The sequence below is a fragment of the Marmota marmota genome, unplaced genomic scaffold, assembly GCF_001458135.2.
Source record: "Marmota marmota marmota unplaced genomic scaffold, marMar, whole genome shotgun sequence".
Taxonomy (NCBI): Eukaryota; Metazoa; Chordata; class Mammalia; order Rodentia; family Sciuridae; genus Marmota; species Marmota marmota.
In genome coordinates, this window is record NW_026000241.1 from 1,428,583 (window position 1) to 1,447,536 (window position 18,954).

General features: G+C 46.1%; 1 protein-coding gene across 2 annotated transcripts; it reads left to right on the plus strand.

Moving 5' to 3' along the window:
- Positions 1 to 430: 430 nt before the first annotated feature.
- Positions 431 to 17,840, plus strand: Tspan16 (tetraspanin 16). Of its 2 annotated transcripts, XM_015489591.2 has the most exons (7): positions 431 to 499; positions 2,489 to 2,686; positions 5,297 to 5,371; positions 7,111 to 7,218; positions 9,541 to 9,693; positions 13,009 to 13,092; positions 17,603 to 17,840. In XM_015489591.2, the coding sequence occupies exons 1-7, from the start codon at positions 431 to 433 to the stop codon at positions 17,648 to 17,650; spliced, it is 735 nt and encodes a 244-aa protein (XP_015345077.1). In that variant the 3' UTR covers positions 17,651 to 17,840. The 2 variants fall into 2 exon arrangements, with proteins under 2 accessions (XP_015345077.1, XP_015345078.1); XM_015489592.2 differs by lacking the exon at positions 5,297 to 5,371.
- Positions 17,841 to 18,954: the final 1,114 nt, after the last annotated feature.

The following is an 18,954-nucleotide window of genomic DNA, read 5'->3' on the forward strand; positions in this document are numbered from 1 at the left end:
TGTTCTTTTGGAGACCCCAGTCTACTGCGGATGTCAATTACACAATGGTCTGTGTTGAGCACTTTACCCATAGGACCCTGGTGGCATCTGGTGGGGTGGGAGGGTGCCAAAGAGGAACTGCATGGCTTTTTATCCAATCCTAGTGTGGCTGTTTGGAGAATAAGAAGCCCACAGGGGACAGCATGGGGAACCGGTTTCCCTGATACTGTGAGCCTTGCTCCAGCTTCTGATTGTGATGTGACAAAGGCTTATGACTGAGGCGGAGCAGCTGCCAGGCAGCCCTGGGAGATGATCGGGCAGCCAGGAAACAGAGGGGCAGAGTAAGTGAACTCTGTGCCCCTACCCAGTCCTCTGACATCTTGAGAAACAGTAGCCCAGAGGTGTAGGAAGATGCTGACTTAAATGTCCCGGGCACCCCAGTCTGGCCAACATGGCTGAAATACACACTCCATATTCTTCCTTGAAGAAAACGTTATCTTTACTGAATGGCTTCGTGACTGTAAGTATGTCACAACTCAGGCTCTGGGACTTTTCAGCCCTTCCTCCACGTCCAGGTCCCTGAAAGACAGAAATAAGTTGATCCAAATTGGCATTCAGATCTGTGATCCCCGGGGAAGCAGGAGAGATGTAGGGCAGGCTGTTGGGGAGCTGGCACATTGGAAACAGGTGAAGGCTTGGATCGACTCAGAGCTGGTGAAATTAGCACAGATGCACGTGATCTTGGGGACTGCAGATCTGTGATGAAAGGCTCAGCTCTGAACCGAATCCTGCAGAAAATAATTTTTTTTTTTTGGAGGGGGGAAGACCAGGAGGGAATGATTAATTTCTTTTCATTCTCTCCTTTTTTGGTGCTGGGGATTGAAGCCAGGACCTCATGCATGCTAAGCACACACGACCACTGAGCTACATCCGAGCCCCTTATTTTCTTGATCTTTCAATTTTTTCAAAACATTTTTTTCTTACTGTAAAATAACCCAAAGTGTGCATTGTTAGAAAAGTAATTGTGTTCATTGTAAAATAGGGTAGAGAAAAGTTGCCAAGAAGGAGAAGCAAATTAGATATCACTTCTCATCTTGACAACGGTATTGTAATATTTTGATGGGAATTCAATGCATTTGAAAGGCTTAGCCTGTCAGGGAGTTGTCATTCTAGAAATACCATCGTCATCTTTAAATCCTTCCAGACTTTTCCATATACCTTTAAAAAACAGTAGACAAACATGTAACGTTGCTTTACAATCCACCTTAAAACATCAACAAAAACAAACAAAAAATGCCATATTAAGGGGTTGGAGATGTAGCTCATTGGTAGAGCACCTCCCTAGAATGAGCAAGGCAGACAAAAAGAAAACACATGAAAGCATTAAAAATAGCTTTCTGAAGCCAGGTATGTGGCACACGCCAGTGGCTCGGGAGGCTGAGGCAAGAGGATTGCAAGTTCAAAGCCAGCCTCAGCAATTTAGTGAGGCCTGTATCTAAATAAAATATTTAAAAGGGCTAGGGGGCTGGGGATATAGCTCATTGGTAGAGTTCTTGCCTCACATGCACAAGGCCCTGGGTTCAATCCCCAGCACCACCAAAAAAAAAAAAGTCGGGGGGCTAGGGACATGACTCAGTGGGTAAGCGCCCCCATGTTCAATCCCTGGTATGAATATATAAAAACAGCTTTCTGTGTCAGTCAACATGCTCATACAACAGGGATCAGTAAGCCACAGCCTGGCCTGCTATAAAGTGCTTTGGGGGCACAGCCAAACTGCTTACTTGTAGACTGTGTGCAGATTGCTCCTTTCAAATGACATGAGCAGAACTGAGTAGTTTTAAAAGACATATTAAGATCTGTCATGGCCATCATATCTGTGGATTCTCAGAAACAAATTGCCCATCCCTGTCCTACAACATAACTATCCAGGATCCCAATGCAGGATTCTACCATGATTCACTCACCCCATCTGAGGTACTGGTTGCTTCAGTTATTTTAATGTTCTATTTCCATTAAAAACACTGTAACAAATATCCCTGTGTCTCTTGAGACACAACTATGACTATTTTCCTTATGCTGGGTATCTAGGAATGGAATTTCTGGATAAAGCCTTAAAAGGTAAAAATTTTAGGACTGGGTTGTGGCTTCGTGGAAGAGCACTTGCCTAGCATGTGTGAGGCACTAGGTTCGATTCTCAGCACTACGTATCAATAAATAAAATAAAAGTCCACTGATAACTAAAAGAATATTTTTAAAAAAAGATAAAAAATTTTAAGGTTGTAAGTTGTAGAGTTTCCTTCCACCTCCTTCCCCAACCACAAAGTGTGTTGCCTGGTGACAACTTATGAAAACCTTTCTACATCATCACCAGCTCTGAGTATTATCATTTTTAAAAACATGTTTGCTGCTTTTATTGGCCTGTGTTTCCTTCTATCTGCTATCAGGAAAAGTTTTATCTGTATACACCTCAAAGACCACTCCCCCCACCATTCTTATTTCTGTTCTAAAGGTGTCTGGCATAATCCTCATTGGCCTGGGCCTCAATGTCAAGTATGGAGAGGCCACCCTGACGAGGGTCCTTGGATTGTCTTCTGCATACCTCTTTCACTTTGGTTACCTGTGCCTGGTCATAGGCTGCATCACGGTACTGCTTGGCCTCGCAGGGTGGTATGGAGCTACGAAAGAAAGCAGAAGCACTCTCTTTTTTGTAAGTTGGATCGGCACACAGACCCCCAAATGGCCCACGCCGTGTACGAATCCTTCATTATCTGTCTGACAAACACCTTTGCTTAGTGTCCCCTATTTCAACTGTGTTTGGGATGTCTTGCTTCATGGCAACAGATGCACCCATCTTTCCCTTTAGGATATACCTTGTCCTAAATTCCTCCGATCCCCAAGGTTGTAAATTTTATTTGTCTGGTTTTTCTTCAAAAAATCTTGCTTTCTCATTTTTAGTTATTTAGAGTTTGTATGTGTGGTGTGAGGTAGGGATCTGATTTCTCTCTCTCTCTCTCTCTCTCTCACTCACTCACACACACACCTCAGTGAGATACTGTCCCATGCATTGAGTGGCCCAGGCAGTCTTCCCGGTCACACTTGGATCAGTTCTGCTGTGTTCCGTTGGTCCATGTGCCTGTCTTTTGCTGACAGAGCGCCGTTGTAATCCCCTTACCTGTACAAGTTTATGGAGTAGGAACATTTCAGGTATGATTGTGCAGACGGCATGCCACTCATTCGCACAGCCAGCTTGAGTTAGCATCTCTCCAGATGCCGGCTCTCAGCTTCCCCATTTCCATTTCATCTCGGATGCGCCCCCTAGAAGTCCGTCTGAGCAGATTGTCCCACCTAGGTTTAATCTGTCGCTAGCATATTGCTCTCCTTCTTCCACTGCGTGACTGCGAAACACTGGTTATTTTATTTGGGGGAATTTTCAGGGAGATGCTTAGTCTAGTCGCTTCTCAGAGCACAGATAACTGACTGTTAGAAGCACCCCTGGGCCTCGCTAAGATGGGTCTCTCAATTCCTTCCTTCCTTCTTTCCTTATCTTCTCCCCTCCCTCCTTCCCGCCTTCCTTCTTCCAGTGCTGGGATTTGAATCCTGCATGCTAGCTCTACCACTGAGCCACACTCCCAGCTCCCCCATTTTCTCTCAATGACCTCATTCCACAAATCAACAGGCTCCGCGCCTGCAAAATTTCATTTTCCCTCCATAGTGAAGAAGTGGGCACTGTTTTATCCTTTGTTTGACTTAAAAGCATTCAAGTTCCTCTGTTTTCCACCCCCATTAACCTGTCAGTAAATTCCATTAGCTTGGCCCTCAGGATACGTCCCTGTCCTTGGAAAGCCTCCTGAGACTTTTGTTTCTGGGGAAACAAAAATCTTTGGGGTGGCGTCGGATGGCCTCAACGCCAAGGCTCCAACGCGCCCTCTGGTGGCCGAGGGCGGAACAGCGTGTGGGGGCGAGGAGGCTGGACCCTGTCGCGTGGGCAGATTAAGGGCGGGTTCTAAAGGTGGAGCCAGGAGGACTTGGAGACTCCCGGGTGTCTGTCTTCTGGACGTCTCCACCACCCAGAGGCAGGGACATATTATTAGTTGTTACCAGCTGTTACCTGTGTCATTTAGCAGGGCTCCTGCAGCTGCTAAACCCTGCACCTGTGTAGGCTTTGTGCACTGTGGGAACCAGGACACGTGTCCACTGTGCTTTCCTGCCTCTCCTTGTCAAGGCCAGAGAAGCCCTGCCGGTGGCCAGTCTGGCGACTCAAAGCATGGGTTATCAAATAGATGTTTAATAATAGTAGCAATAATAACAGTGGATACAGATGGGAATAGATGGATGGGAAGCCAGGAGCTGAGCTTACTTGACCCCCGTGTGTCCTCAAGGTGGGTTACAGACCCCAGTGAAGCCCCCTGAGCTGGCCCCACTGCCACTTGTACCGATAGGGAAACGGAATGCCTGAAGGAGAAAGGGGATTCTCTGAGATGGGTGACAGCAGCATTTCCCATTGCTCTCTACCAGGCATGTGAATTTTATCAGAAAGTTAATTCAGCAAATGTTACTTCCCCGGGGCTCCAACTGACCTGGCATCAGCAACTTCCCTGAGTCCTTGTCTAAAATTTGTCACCCTTGCACCCCCCTCCAGTGCTGGGGATGGAACCCAAGGCCTCCGACGTGCCAGGCAAGCACTCTACCACTGAGCTACCTGGCCTGCCTGCCCTCTTCAAGTTTTATTTTTATTTTTTAACTTTTACAAGTATATTTTTAGATGAACACAATACCTTTATTTTGTTTATCTATTTTTATGTGGTGCTGAGGATGGAACCCAGTGCTTCACACGGGGGAGGCAAGAACTCTACCGCTGAGCCACAACCCCAGCCCCCCTCGACATTTTTGAGACAGATTCTGCTCTCAGTTGCTCAGGCGGGCCTCAGGGTTCTCCTGCCTCAGCTTCCAAGTAGATGGGTTTACAGATGGAGCCAAGGTGCCCAGCGGATCCTTTTCATTGTTCTGCCTCTCCCCTGAGCTTGCTCTCTGCACAGCCCGCTTTAAGGTCTCCTCTTAAGCCTTCCCCAAAAGGGGTCCAGCTAGCAGCTCCCCCAAATGCCCCACTGCTAGCATCCTTGACCCCCCTCCCCAACATGCAGAAAAGTGACTTGGGAGAAATAAAACCCACCAGCCTCCCGTCCCCGACCCAGGTGTGAATTCTCCCTAACTGGAGCATGACAGAGGTCTGGGATGGGAGGTGGGGTGGGGGCACACAGCCCCCCCGGATGTGGCAGAATAGGCTCCCAGCCCCACATTGTCCCCATCTGCCTTCCAGTGTTTCCTGCTCATGATTATCATTCTCATCCTGGAAATCACGGCGGCTGCTGTGGTCCTCGCTCTCTTCCGCATGGTGAGTCCCAAGTGGCTTCTCCTGCTCCATTTCTGAATGGAACAGAAAAGGATAGAAGCCCCGCCCCCCGGGGGGCACCCACACTGGGTACCGGCCCCTAGATGGCAGAGATCCGCTGATGGAGGGATTTGTGGGTCCCTTGGACGGGACGTGCCTCCAGAGATGAGGCGCAAAGTTAAAAATTTCCCTTCCTAAAGGTCACAAGAAACCTGCCGAGATCATTTCAGACCAGGTCTCCTGTGTTTGGTGCAGGGAAAGAGGGAGATCGGAAAAAAGCACTCCTTGTTGGGTTTTGAAAAAATGTTCAGAACAGAGGATTATTTTTGCAAAACTCGTCAAAATAACAAAAGCCTGGGCACGTGCACTCCACAGTCTTGTTTCTGGGAATTGCCCAAGGATTTATTTGCTTAGGCGCAGAGTGACATATGTCATACTGGGATGTGCAGAAGATTGGGAACAGCTAGGCGCAGGGTGTGGGCCTGTAATCCCAGCTGCTCTCAGGCTGATGCAGAAGCATTGCAAACTCCAGACCAGTCTGGACAATTTAGCCAGTACCACACCAGGGCTTGTGACACTGGAGATTGAACACACAGCGAGATTGCAAACAGCCCAGGGGCTTAGGTGAGTTACAAGACATCCGCATACTGAAGTCCTGTGCTCCCAGAAACAAGGAAGGAGGTGGCTGTCTGTGCCCGAGATGGGAGGTTCTCTAGGACAGAACACTGTCTTCATTAGCAGTCCCCCAGGAAGATTCAAAGGCATGTGGTTTATTGAGAGGCGATACCAGGAAGCACTTACAGGAGACAGGAGAAGTAAAGTGGGAAAGGAAAAACAGCCCATAAAGGGCTTGGTCCTACTCGGGAGGCCTGGGACACACGGTAGAACATGCATCTAAGTTATTTCACTCCAGGGGCGAGGGAGCCAGGGTATTGATCCACCAACTCCATTCAGCCGCTGGTGCTGGGCAGGCGGCTCACAGGGAGCCTAGTCAAAGAGGTCACCAAGAACCTGCCCTTGCTGACAGTTGGAGGCCCGACCAGTGTGCACAGAAATGACAGGGCACCGAGAACACCTGCTACTCTTGTTAGAGCAGCCAGATGCAGAACAGTGACCAGCAGTTTCAAACCAGGAGAAAAATAATGAAAATATCCTCGGCTTTGACACACATCCAATATCTCTTTGGGGACACAGGAAACAGAAATAGTCATCGACATGAAGTGGGAGGAACTCTGGCTGGGAGAAAGAGGTGGGAGGTAGACACTTTTCATGATCTCCCCTTCTGGGCTTTGTCAGTTTTGAAGATGGGACTGGATCGCCTCTTTTGGGGAAAAGAAAAAAAAAAGTAAACCTTTATTTAAATAATCAAAAAATTAAGTTTCTCCCCTCACATGTGCCGAGAGGGATTTGGTTGGTGAGGATGAGACTCAGTTCTTGAATCAAGTTAGAGCCAAGCTGTGGGTGTAGCAGCTTGTGGGCGATTGGAAAGAGCAGATGATTCAAGTTCATTAGTGATGGGTACAACCAGATGCGCGTGGCTGCAGACCCACGCTCTGCCGTGTGTCCCCCTCCCCAACGGGCACCATGACAGCCTGAATGTGTCCCCCTCTAGCACAGACCCACGAACCAAGGGTAAGAAAAGAGGAGATCCCCCCTCTCCTCTCTACCCATAAGAAACAAACCCCCTCCATGGGCCACCCTTGCCTTTTTGTGTGCTTATTGTCTCCGGTCTCATCTGCAAGGTTCGAGAAGTGGCCTTGGAACACACTTTCATGACTCTGAGGAAGAATTACAGAGGTTACAACGAGCCAGATGACTATTCTGAACAGTGGAACTTGGTCATGGAGAAGGTGAGGTTCTCTTTAAAAAAAAAAATGTGGTAAAATGTATGCTACATAAAATTTACCATTTTTGAGCATATAGGTCTGTGGCATGAAAGTCCATTCAATTCCATCCCTCTCCAGAACTTTCCATCTTCCCAAGCTGAAACTCGGTCCTCGTTAAACACAGACTCCCCATTCTCCCTCCCCACCAGCTCCCTACCCACCCCCCATTCTACTTTCTGCTTTCTGGTGACTCTGGGGACTTCCTGGGAGTGGCACCATGCAGTGGTTCTCACCTTCTGTGACTGGCTTATTTTGCGGGACATAATTTTAAGGTTCATTCATACTGTAGCCTGTGTCAGAATTTCCTTTTCAAGGCCAAATCAATTTGTTTATCCATTCATCTAGCAGTGGACACTCAGGTCACTCCTGCCTTCTGGCTACCAGGAATAAAAGGCCATTACCGACACAGTTGTACAGGTATCTATCCAAGTCCCTGCTTTTACCTAGAAATGGAGTTGCTGGATCATATGGCAATTCTTTGTTTCATTAATTAATTTATTTTTCCACCAGGGGCATTGTGCATGCTAGACAAGTGCCAAACCCCCAGCTCTTTTTATTTTTTATTTTGACTCAGAAGTTTGCTAAGTTGCTGAGGCTGGCCTTGAACTTGCAATCCTCCTGCCTCAGCCTCCCGAGGTGCTGGGATTATAGGTGCTGTGCCCGGCACTGTGTCTAATTTCTTGAGGAATTACCAGACCCCGCCACAGCAGCCACGCGTTTTTCATTCCTATCAGCAATACACATGAAATCCAATTTCTGTGCATCCTTGCCAACACTTGCTGGGCAACATATTCTAAGTTGTTGTTGTTTTTTTTAATGAATATATAATCATGATCCCAATAGGCATGAGGTGGTGAGACTCCCATCTTGTCCCTTGGTATTTAAGGAGCAGTTCTTGGGCCAAGTGGCTGAGGACAGTCTCTGGAAGGGAAAAGCCATCTCCTGTTTCAGGTTGCAATTTTTTTTTTTTTGGTGGTGGTGTTGGGGATTGAACCCAGGGCCTTGTGCCTGCGAGGCTCTACCAACTGAGCTATATCCCCAGCCTTCAAGTTGCATTTTACATCTACGTCAAGTGCAGGAGCTGACAGTCAAGGTCAGGCTGTGGAGCAGGTGTGGAATGGGGAACAGAGCTTGTCCACCTCCCGGCTTTGGCTTTTCAAACTTGAGATGGTGGAAGATGATTCTCATTCATTCATCCAATCCTTGGACTAATATTCATTGAGCATCTATTATGTGAAAGGCACTGATTGGGGCTCTGGGAACACAATAAGTCATTTTAAAAATCCTGTTCTGTTCATGATACTTGAATGGGGAGATGGACGAGAAAACAATAAGAAACAATATCAAGGGTGATAAGCTGCATTGAAAAAAAGCAAGGAAGGAAGTGGGATTATAGCTCAGTGGTAGAGTACCTGCCTGGCATGTGTGAGGCACTGGGTTTGATTCTCAGCCCCACATATAAATAAATAAATAAAGGTCTGTCAACAACTTAAAAAATATATATTTAAAAAAAAAAGTGCTAACATTCATCCAAGGTTTGGATCAATGGCACCAACAGACTTGATGCAAGGTTGCTGCAAACCTTCAATTTGTTTAACAAACAAACAAACAGTGCCTGTTAAGCACAATAAAGTAAGACACAATACATTTAGTCATTCTCGTTATCTGGAGATGATTTAAATTATACAGGAGGATGTGTGTAGGTTCTATGTAAACTTCCCTATTGTATATAAGGTACTTGAGCATCTGTGGATTTTAGTACCTCTCGGTGGGGTGGGGTGGCGGGAACCACCTATCTCCTAGAGATACCAAGGGACGACTCTACTGAGATGGAGGGGCTCTTTGTTATAGCCACATAACTGAGCCCAGCCTGACTGATCCAGGTTAGAAAGGGTGGTCAGGAAAAGCTTTCCTGAGAAGGGACCTTTGAACAGAGACCTGAATGAAGTAAGGTAGGGAACCAGCAGATATTTGAAGAAGAGCATTCCAAAAAAAAAAAGGAACAGCCTATGCAAGCCCTGGAGGCTGGGGCTTGCTAGGAGTTTTTGAGGAACAGTGAAGAAATCAGTAAAGTGAGTAAAGGGGAGGCGGTGAGGAGGCGGGCTGTGCAGGGCCTCGGGCCTCGGAGGCAGGGAAGGCTCCGAGCCGCCGCCGGTGGTGTCGCAGCATTCAGCAGATTGCCCTGGACTGTGATTTGCAGTGGTGACTGCGATGTCTACTGTTGTTGTTATTGTTTTATTATTTGAAGGAGAGTCTTCAGTATTTCCTCTTCTGCTCTCTGTGCAGTTAAAGTGCTGTGGGGTGAATAACTACACGGATTTTTCTGGCTCTTCCTTTGAAATGACAACTGGTCACACCTACCCAAGGGGCTGCTGCATATCCATAGGAGCTGCAGCCTGTGACGGGCATACAGTGTCCAAAGATGTCATCCACCAGAAGGTAACTCAAGTTTCAATTGTGTTGCTTCCACAGGCCCAAAGGGCTGGTGACTTTTCTCTCCTGTGGTCCTGGGGATGGAACCCAAGGGAGCTCTACCACTGGAACACACCCCCGGTCCTTCTGATTGTATTTTGAGAGAGGGTCTCACTAAGTTAGTGGCCCAGGCTGGCCTCAAAATGGTGGTCCTCCTGCCTCAGCCTCCTGAGTAGTTGGGATCACAGGAGTGTGTCACATGTCCCAGCCTGCTGGCTGTTGACTTTCTAAAAATTGCTTATTTGTGGGGACCCTAGCAAAGGGGATGAGGGAGAGAGAAATCAACGTTCATTGAGTGTTTGATCCCCCCATTTTCTTTTTGGTGCCAGGGATTGAACCCAGGGGTACTTAACCCCTGAATAACATTCCCAGCCCTTTTTATTTAGAAACAGGGTCTCACTGAGTTGCTGAGGCTGGCTTTGAACTTGCGATCCTCCTTCCTTAGGCTCCTGAGCCACTGGGATTACAGGCGTGCTCCACCGTGTCAGGTTCAGCTCCTTTTAATAGTAGAATCTTGAGGAGCATATTACTCAGTTTTCCTTGCTGTAACAAAATATCTGAGATAATCAATTTAAAAAGAGGAATGGTTTATTCTGGCTCACACTTTCAGAGGTTTCAGTCAATTGGCCCCATTATTTTTTGGCCTGTAGCAAGGCAGCACACCACGGCGAAGAGTGTGTGGCACAGAAAGCCTGTTCACCTCGTGGATGGATGAAAAGGAGAGAGGAAAAGCCCAGGGTCCCACAGTCCCCTTCAAGGAAGCCCGCCCCCCCATGACCTAAACATTCCCATTAGGCCCCACCTCTTAATGGTTCCATCATCTTCCAATAGTGCCACATGGGAGCAAGACTTTAATACATGGGTTTCGAAGAATGTTCTAGATCCAAACTATAGCAGGAGGTTCAAGTTACCTTTTCCACTTCATAGGGGAGATTGAGGTCCAGGAAGGGAATGTGACTAGTTCAAAGCCACATGGCTTCGACAAAGTTGGGATCTGAATCCACATCATCTCAAGTCTGGGGCATTTTGCCTACTCTACAGAAAGCTGAAGCTGCAGAGTCGTGATAAAAATATGATACTCCTAGTGATAGTATTGGCCAGCCATGTGACCGAGCCCCCCTGAGGCTGTCTATATATATATAAAACAAGGTATATATATATCTTGGCACTGTTAGTTATTTAGTTATTTCTGAGTGCACTTTACATATGAATGGAAGGGCTTTGTTACATATGTCATCAGCACCTTCTCAGCCCTTCACGTGGATTTTCTCACTCATCTCTCACAATAACCTCATGAGATGTGAGTATGATAGTTTTTTTTTTTTTTTTCGTTTTATAGATGAGGAAACTGAGGCTCAGAGAGGTTAGGAGACCAGTCAAAGTGGGAGGCCTCACACCTGTTAGGTGAGCACTCAACCACTGAGCCACACCCCAGACTAATCACATCACCTCTCCAGTTGAAGATCACACCCTTTTTTTTAATATATATATATATTTTATTTATTTATTTATTTATTTATTTTAGTTATCGACGGACACAACATCTTTGTTTTGTATGTGGTGCTGAGGATCGAACCCGGGCCGCACGCATGCCAGGCGAGCGCGCTACCGCTTGAGCCACATCCCCAGCCCCCCTTTTTTGTTTTGTGATTAAGGAAACTGAGGTACAGAGGTACCAATAGTCAGGGGTGGTGCACCTGAATTTCAAACCCTACCCTCAGATCCCCCCTAACTTTTGCCACAAGGGGACAAACATGGGGCCCTTCTTTAAGGGAGGAAATAAGAATCATCCATCCCTCCACACCAATGGCTCCTGCTATGAGCCAGGTCTTATGGAGAATCAGCTAGGCTGACTGCCAAGCTGGGGCCTCAGAGGTAGTCTTGGGGCCACACACTGGCCACTGGACTCTGAACAACCTGCCTATCACATCCTCTCCTCCCATTTTCTTCCTTCCTCACCCCACTGCAGCCACAGTGATGTTCTTACACCTGCTCAAAAAACATCAGGCACTGTCCTGCCTCAGGGCCTTTGTACATGCTGTTCCTTCTGCCTGGAATGCTGTCCCCCCAGATATCTTCCTCTCTCATTTCTTTCCACGCTGTGTTCAAATGCCCCTTCCAGGTGAGGCTGTTCCTGACCTCTATATTAAAAGGATTCCCCTCCCACCATCACACTGTCCCATACCCTGTTTCAGTGGCCTCCCGGCATTTGTAGCCACTGGACAGCATCATCAAGTTGCTTGTCACCCCTGTTGAAATGTCAGCCCCACGAAGGCAGGAATTTTATGTCTTTTATACACTGCTGTGTTGTCAGTGTCCAGGTCAGTTCCTGGTACACAGTAGGCACTTAATAAATACCTATTATTGAAAGCATGGGGTGCTGGACAGGGACAACTGCAAGCTCAAGGAAGCTCAGTCCTCCAAAGGCAAGATGATCCAGGGGCCTTGAAAGGGGAGCGCTCAGTGACAGCAGAAAAGGAAGGGTAAACCCCTCCTCCACCTCTGGGTGACTTGCCCTGCCCCCTACTGTGTTCTCCTAACCCCTCTGAGCCTCATAAAACTATAGCACCCACCTCATGAGGTTATATGAGAGATGAATGAGAAGATACATATAAAGGGCTGAGAAGGTGCTGAATATATATGTAATAAAGCCCTTCTGTTCTTATGTAAAAAGCACTCAGAAATAACTAACAGGAGCTGGAGGCATAGCTCAATGAGACTCAGGGTGCAATCTTTGGCACCATGAAGAAAAATAAAGAAAAGAAAAATAAAAAGGAAAGGCAAAGAAGGAAGGAAGAAAAGAAGGAAGGAAGGAAGGTTGGTTCTTTGCTGTGTGTCAGGACACTGCCATACTTCATGTAGATTCTTTGTTTTACTCCCCACAAAAAATCTTACAAGGCAGAATCTGTCAGTCCCGTTTATTGGTGGGATAGCAGAGGCACAAAGAGGTGGAATGACCTCTCCAAGGTCACACAGCTCTATTCTAGGACAAGTGGCCACAGGTAATCACAGCAGTTGAACACGGGCAGTTGAACACGGTGTGGCCCACACAGGACGGTGTGATGAGGAGGCCAGGGAAGATGCTGGGCTGGAGGGGGACATCAGAGGGGGAAGGAGCCAAGGCTGGAGGGGGACATCAGAGGGGGAAGGAGCCAAGGCACTAAGGATCTGTCCCCCTCTCCTCTCAAGAGGCATGTGAACCACCCAGGGAGTGGTGGGATGGAGGCCCAGAGTCCTGGTCCCTAACCGGCTCCTCCCTGCTTTGGTATCTGCACCCCCCAGGGCTGTTTCCACAAGCTCCTGAAGATAACCCAGACCCAGAGCTTCACCCTGAGTGGGTTCTCCCTGGGGACAGCAGTGATACAGGTAAGACCTGACCTCTCTGAAGGTCCCCCCCACCCGCCCCGCCACCCCTGTACTGAGGGTTGAACTCAGGGATGCTTTACCACAAAGCCACATCCCAGCCCTTTTTATTTTTTATTTTTTTTATTTTTATTTTTTATTTTTTTTAATTTTTTAATATTTATTTTTTAGTTTTCGGCGGACACAACATCTTTGTTGGTATGTGGTGCTGAGGATCGAACCCGGGCCGCACGCATGCCAGACGAGCGCACTACCGCTTGAGCCACATCCTCAGCCCTTTATTTTTTATTTTGAGAGGGGCTTTCACGAAATTGCTCAGGGCCTTGCTCAGTTGCTGAGGTTGCCTTTGAACTTGTGATCTTCCTGCCTCAGCCTCCCATGTGGCTGGGATTACAGGCCTGCGCCATCATGTGGGACCACATGATGATGATGAGCCCCTACAGTGGCTGAACGCTGTTCTCATCAAGGGTGGGAGGGGCCATAGTAGGGAACAAAGGACAAAAATCTCTCCCAGGTGGAGCTGACGGTCACATGACTTTTTCTGTTGGATACTGGCTGCAGGCCGGGACGTAGCGCAGTGGTAGAGCTCTCGTCTAGCGTGTGCGGACCCCGGGGTTCCATCCCCAGCACTTCAAAAACAAGACAAAAGGCAAGAAGGAAAAAGAAAATTCGCTCTAAGGGGGACATCACGAGAGCGCTGGGGCCTCCCCCGATGTGGGAGAGGAAGAACACTGGCTCATTCTGGGGACGTGTCTTCTTCTTCTTCTTCTTCTTCTTCTTCTTCTTTTTTTTTTTTTAAGAGAGAGAGAGAGAGAGAGAATTTTAATATTTATTTCTTATTTTTCGGCGGACACCACATCTTTGTTGGTATGTGGTGCTGAGGATCGAACCCGGGCCGCACGCATGCCAGGCGAGCGCGCTACCGCTTGAGCCACATCCCCAGCCCGGGACATGTCTTCTTGACCTCTTTCCTGGTGGGGGTCCCATGGGGCCAAGAGCGGAGACCCTGGACTTGGCCCTGGGTGCACCACTCACTAGCTGTATGAGGCCGTGGCCTCCTCTCGTGGGTTGGGAGGCACCGATGAGGTGAAATTCAAAGGCTTTGCGTGATGCCCTGCATGAACTGATTCCGGAAGGTTCTCCTCAGTTCTAGAGAGACCTTGTCTAGTGTGTCACAAGGCAGTGGCTGTAAGGGGATGTGTACTCCATACTTCACTAGAGAGGCCTGAAGGCCACTCACTGTGGAGACACTATGTACAAGGGCTTTTCTGACTCCTGAGCCCTGTCTAAAGAGCTCTTTGACATGGACAGTCGTCCTAGTCTGTTTTCTATTGCTAGCTAAGAATCCTTAAGGCTGGATATTAGGGTTTGGATCTGGAATGTCCCCCAGAGGCCCTTGTGGTAAAGGATTGGTCACCAGTCTGTGCTATTACTGGGAGATGACGAGACCTTCAATGTGTGGGCCCTGCCCTGGTGCAGTGGTGTATACCTGTGATTCCAGTGGCCAGGGGAGGATGAGGCAGGAGGGTGGTAAGTTCAAGGCCAGCCTCATCAACTTAACAAGACCCTGTCTCAAAATAAAAAAAATTTTAAAAGCTGGGGATGTGGCTCAGTGGTTAAACCCCCTGGATTCAATCCCCAGTACTCCCCACTTAAAAAAATAATATTAACTGAGAAGAAGTAGAAATCTGATTTCTAGAGTTGCCAAATTGTTGCCAAGTCATGTGTGTGTGTGTGTGTGTGGTGGGGGCGTTTGTTACTGGGGATCAAATCCAGAGCCATTCACATTCTGATCATGTGCTGTAATCCTGAGGGACACCCCCAGCCCAGGTATGATTTTTTTAAAAGAAGTAAATAGAAATTTTGGAATCAACAAATACAATTAAAATGAAAACTTCACTATAGGGATTCAGAAACAAATTTAAATTGGCAGAAGAAAGTATCAGTGAACTTGAAGCTGGATCAACTGAAATTATTTAGTCTGAGGGACAGAAAGAAAAATTAACAGAGCTTCAGGGCCTATGGGACACCATCAAAAAGGCCAACATATGTGCACCAGACGTCTCCGAAGGGGAGAAGAAAAAGGTGGCAACCAGACAGTCTCCACATTAAGAATCTATGATCCAAGAAGTTGGATGAACTCCAAGTAGAACAGGCTCCCAGAGATCCACACCTACACACTGTGTAAGAAGGCAGGACGGGAGGCGCATCTCAGGGGTAGAGCGTGTGCTTAGCATGAGTGAAGCCCTGGGTTCAACCCAGAGTGTCCGAAACGGAACACAGACAAAAATCCAAGCAAAACCAAAGAAAGAAAGAAAGAGGGTCACAACTCATTTGTCATGAGAAATTATGGAGGACAAAAGGTAGTAAATTGCATATTTAAATGCTAGAAGAAATTCTGTCAACTAAGAATTCAATAACCAGCAAAATTATCCTTCACACATGATGGAGAACTTAAGACGTTCCCAGGTCAACCAAAACCAAGGAAAGCAGTCATAGCAGACCCGCCCCACAGAAATCCTAAAGGGTATCCCCAAGGCCAAAATGAAGGACAAAAGATACTGACCTGTTAAATCCCATGTTGTGATTCTGTGACTATTTCAAAGACATTGACACAAGTTCATTAAAAGAGATGGGAAATAATAACCTCATACTTGTGTATGTTATTATGTCAATTATATCATTATAATTATATTACTATATATGATATATAATTATATATCCATAATGACATACTATATTTAAAATTTTATACGTGTTCCATATCTTGGACAATGAGACCAAATAGGTTAATATGAATCCTCTCTCAGAATAAAAATTAGAAAAACAATGTAAAAAGTATTTTTTACTCAAAGTTGTCTACTTGTACTTAATTTAAAAGACAACTGCAGCTGAGCATGGTGGTGGGTACCTATAGTCCAATTAATCAGGAGGCCAAAGTAGGAGGATCACTTGTGCCCAGGAATTCAGGGACAGACTTGGCAATATAACAAGACCTTCTGTCAAAAATCTAATTAATCAATCAACTAATTAAAAAGACAACTGTGGGGACTGGGATTGTGGCTCAGTGGTTGAGCACTTGCCTTGCACATATGAAGCACTGGGTTCGATCCTCAGCACCACATAAAAATAAATAAAGGTATTATGTCCATCTGCAATAAAAAATTTTAAAAAAGACAACTGTCTTTTTTTAAAAAAATTATGCTAATATACTTGTATATAAATAGTATATTTGTATGAAAATAATACTACAAAAGAAGATAGAATAAGGCTATAAAGAAGCATGTATTTTGTATGTTATTAGTTTGCCACAAATCCAAACTACATTGCAAAAATTAAGATTTTTAACTGTATTCCCTAAGGCAACCACTAAGAAATAATTTTAAAATATTGTAAAATAAGTGAGGGAATTAAGATAGTACATTAGAATATATCTAATGCAAAAGAAGTTCATGATGAAAGAATAGAAAGTCAAACCACAGGGCAAATGAAAACAAATTAGAAAGTAGCAGATAGATATCCTACTTTATCAGCAATTCCATTAAATGTAAAAGGACTAAACATTCTGATCAGAGACAGGGATTGGAAGGATGGATTTAAAATTCTGATCAATCTATATTCAGTGTACAAGAAACACTTTAGATTCAAAGTCACAAATGTTTTGAAAATAAAAGGGTGGGAAAAGATGTACCATGTCAACAGTACTCTATATATAACATAGAGCTGCATGGCTACACTAATATCAGACCAAAAAAAGTTACTAGAGACAAAAAGGGACATTTCATAATGATAAAAGGGTCACTGCTTATGGAAGTCATTATAATTACAAACATTATATATATATAATGTTTATATATATATATATATATATATATATGTGTGTGTGTGTGTGTGTGTGTGTAAAACAAACAAAAAGACATTAATATAAACACACATGCACCTCAAAATGGAACTCCAAAATACATGAGGCAAAAAATGGTGGAATTGATGGGGGAGTATGATAGACAAGTCAGCAGTAGTTGTTGGAGATTTTTATGCCACACTTTTAATGATGGGTAGAACAACTAGGAAGAAGATCCACAAGAAACCAGGGGGGGCCGTCTGTCCACAGTGTGCATGTGGAGAGCTCAGGATGGGCAGAAGAGAGGCGGTCAAAGAACACCCAACCCCACTTCTCCTGCCCTCCCCTATCTCCTGCCTGTGCTTCCTAGTGGCCAAACCTCACAGGAAGTCAGAGGCAGAAGAGCCTGGAAATCAGGAATCAGAAGAGCACACATAAGATCTGAGCAAAGTAAAGGCTCAGTGACTCACAGGTACCATGACAAGGCCTACGCCCTGTACCCACTGCTGGGTCCCTGTCAACAGGACCAACGCGGCTTTAACTTGGCCCAGACAGACCTGCAGCCCCATGTAAACTTCTGCCTCGGGAGGTTCCCCCTACTCCATGACTCCAGTTTGGGCTGGTTTCGGGGTCTCCAGCAAGACCTCAGTGTTTCTTTCCTCTCCATCCCAGTTGCCGGGAATCCTTGCCACCCTGCTGCTCTTCATCAAGCTGGGCTGACACCAAACCATGGAGAAGACCGGAAACGTGGGCCCGCCTGGCTTCTGGAGATTGGGACTCATTTTTATTTCTCTGTGGCCCTCACTGCTTTCGGGAGCAAGACTGATAATAAAGAATTCAGAAAACCCCCATCCATCCCGACTCTTCTCAGTGCCGTTTCTCATACCAGCTAACGATGACTTTAGCTTGAAATACCCGAACCGGATGGGGTATGGGTCCTTTTATTGTTACAATAATGAAAAGCCCGAGGTGGGTACTTTAAGGAAGAGAATTCTATTTAGCTTCGTTTGGGAGCCAGAAAGTCCAAACAGCCTAGTGCCAGCTCTGGTGAGGGTTTCCTTGGCTTTATTACCTTATGACAGAGGGAACCACAGTGCTAGGAGCTGAATAAAAGAGGGAAACGTTATGTAGACGGACAGGAAGCCAGGTTACAGGGGTGGAGCCAGGCTTGAGATCTCCCACTAGGCCCCACCTCTTAAAGGACCACCACACTGCTCAAAGCACCACCCTGCTGACACAGCTCCTGGCGTATGCGCCTTTGGAGCACAAATCACATTCAAACTATAGCAGATGTCACGTCCTTCTTTCTCTCACAATTTTCCTGTTTACTCTGTGAAAAAATCTGGAACATTTATAGCGGTCAAGAGACTCAGTCCAAAGAAACCCCCAAAGAATCAATGGCGTAACAGTTTTAACATATTTGTTTTATTTATCCTGTTTTTAAATTTATTTTTATGTTAATTATTTATTTTTGTGGTACTAGGGATTGAACCCAGGGACAGTCTACCACTGTGCTACATCCTTAGCCCTTTTGATCTTTTATTTTGAGACAGGGTCTTGCTATGCTGCCCAGAGTGTCCTCTAACTTCCTGCCTTGGCCTTCTGAGTTACTGGGGTCACAGGCAAGTGCCACTGCACCTGGCTCATCTATTTTTATTTTTTGTGGTGCTGAGGATTGAACCCAAGGGCCTCCTATAAGTGTTCTGCCGCTGAACTGCATGCCCGCTCCTTTTTACTTTTTATCATGAGGCAGGGTCTCACTAAGTAGCTCAAGCTGGCTTCAAACTTGCGATCCTGCTGCCTTAGCCTCCTGAGTTGCTGGGATTACAGGTGTAAGCCACCACACCTGGCATTGCATTGTTGTCATTATTATTTGCAGTGCTGGGGATAGAACCCTGGGTACTCTACTAATGAACTACACCCTCAGGACATCATTCATATATAAATCATAATTTATACATTTATGTGAATTTTATATTTACAATGTAATATTTTGATATGTAGATCCTTTTTTTTTTTTTTTT

Excerpts from the sequence above, each read along its gene's own strand:
- Tspan16 (XM_015489591.2), top strand. The coding sequence starts at position 431 with ATGGCTGAAATACACACTCCATATTCTTCCTTGAAGAAAACGTTATCT. Across the intron at positions 7,219-9,540 it reads GGAACTTGGTCATGGAGAAG|TTAAAGTGCTGTGGGGTGAA; the intron begins GTGAGGTTCTCT and ends CTCTCTGTGCAG. Across the intron at positions 13,093-17,602 it reads TGGGGACAGCAGTGATACAG|TTGCCGGGAATCCTTGCCAC; the intron begins GTAAGACCTGAC and ends TCTCCATCCCAG.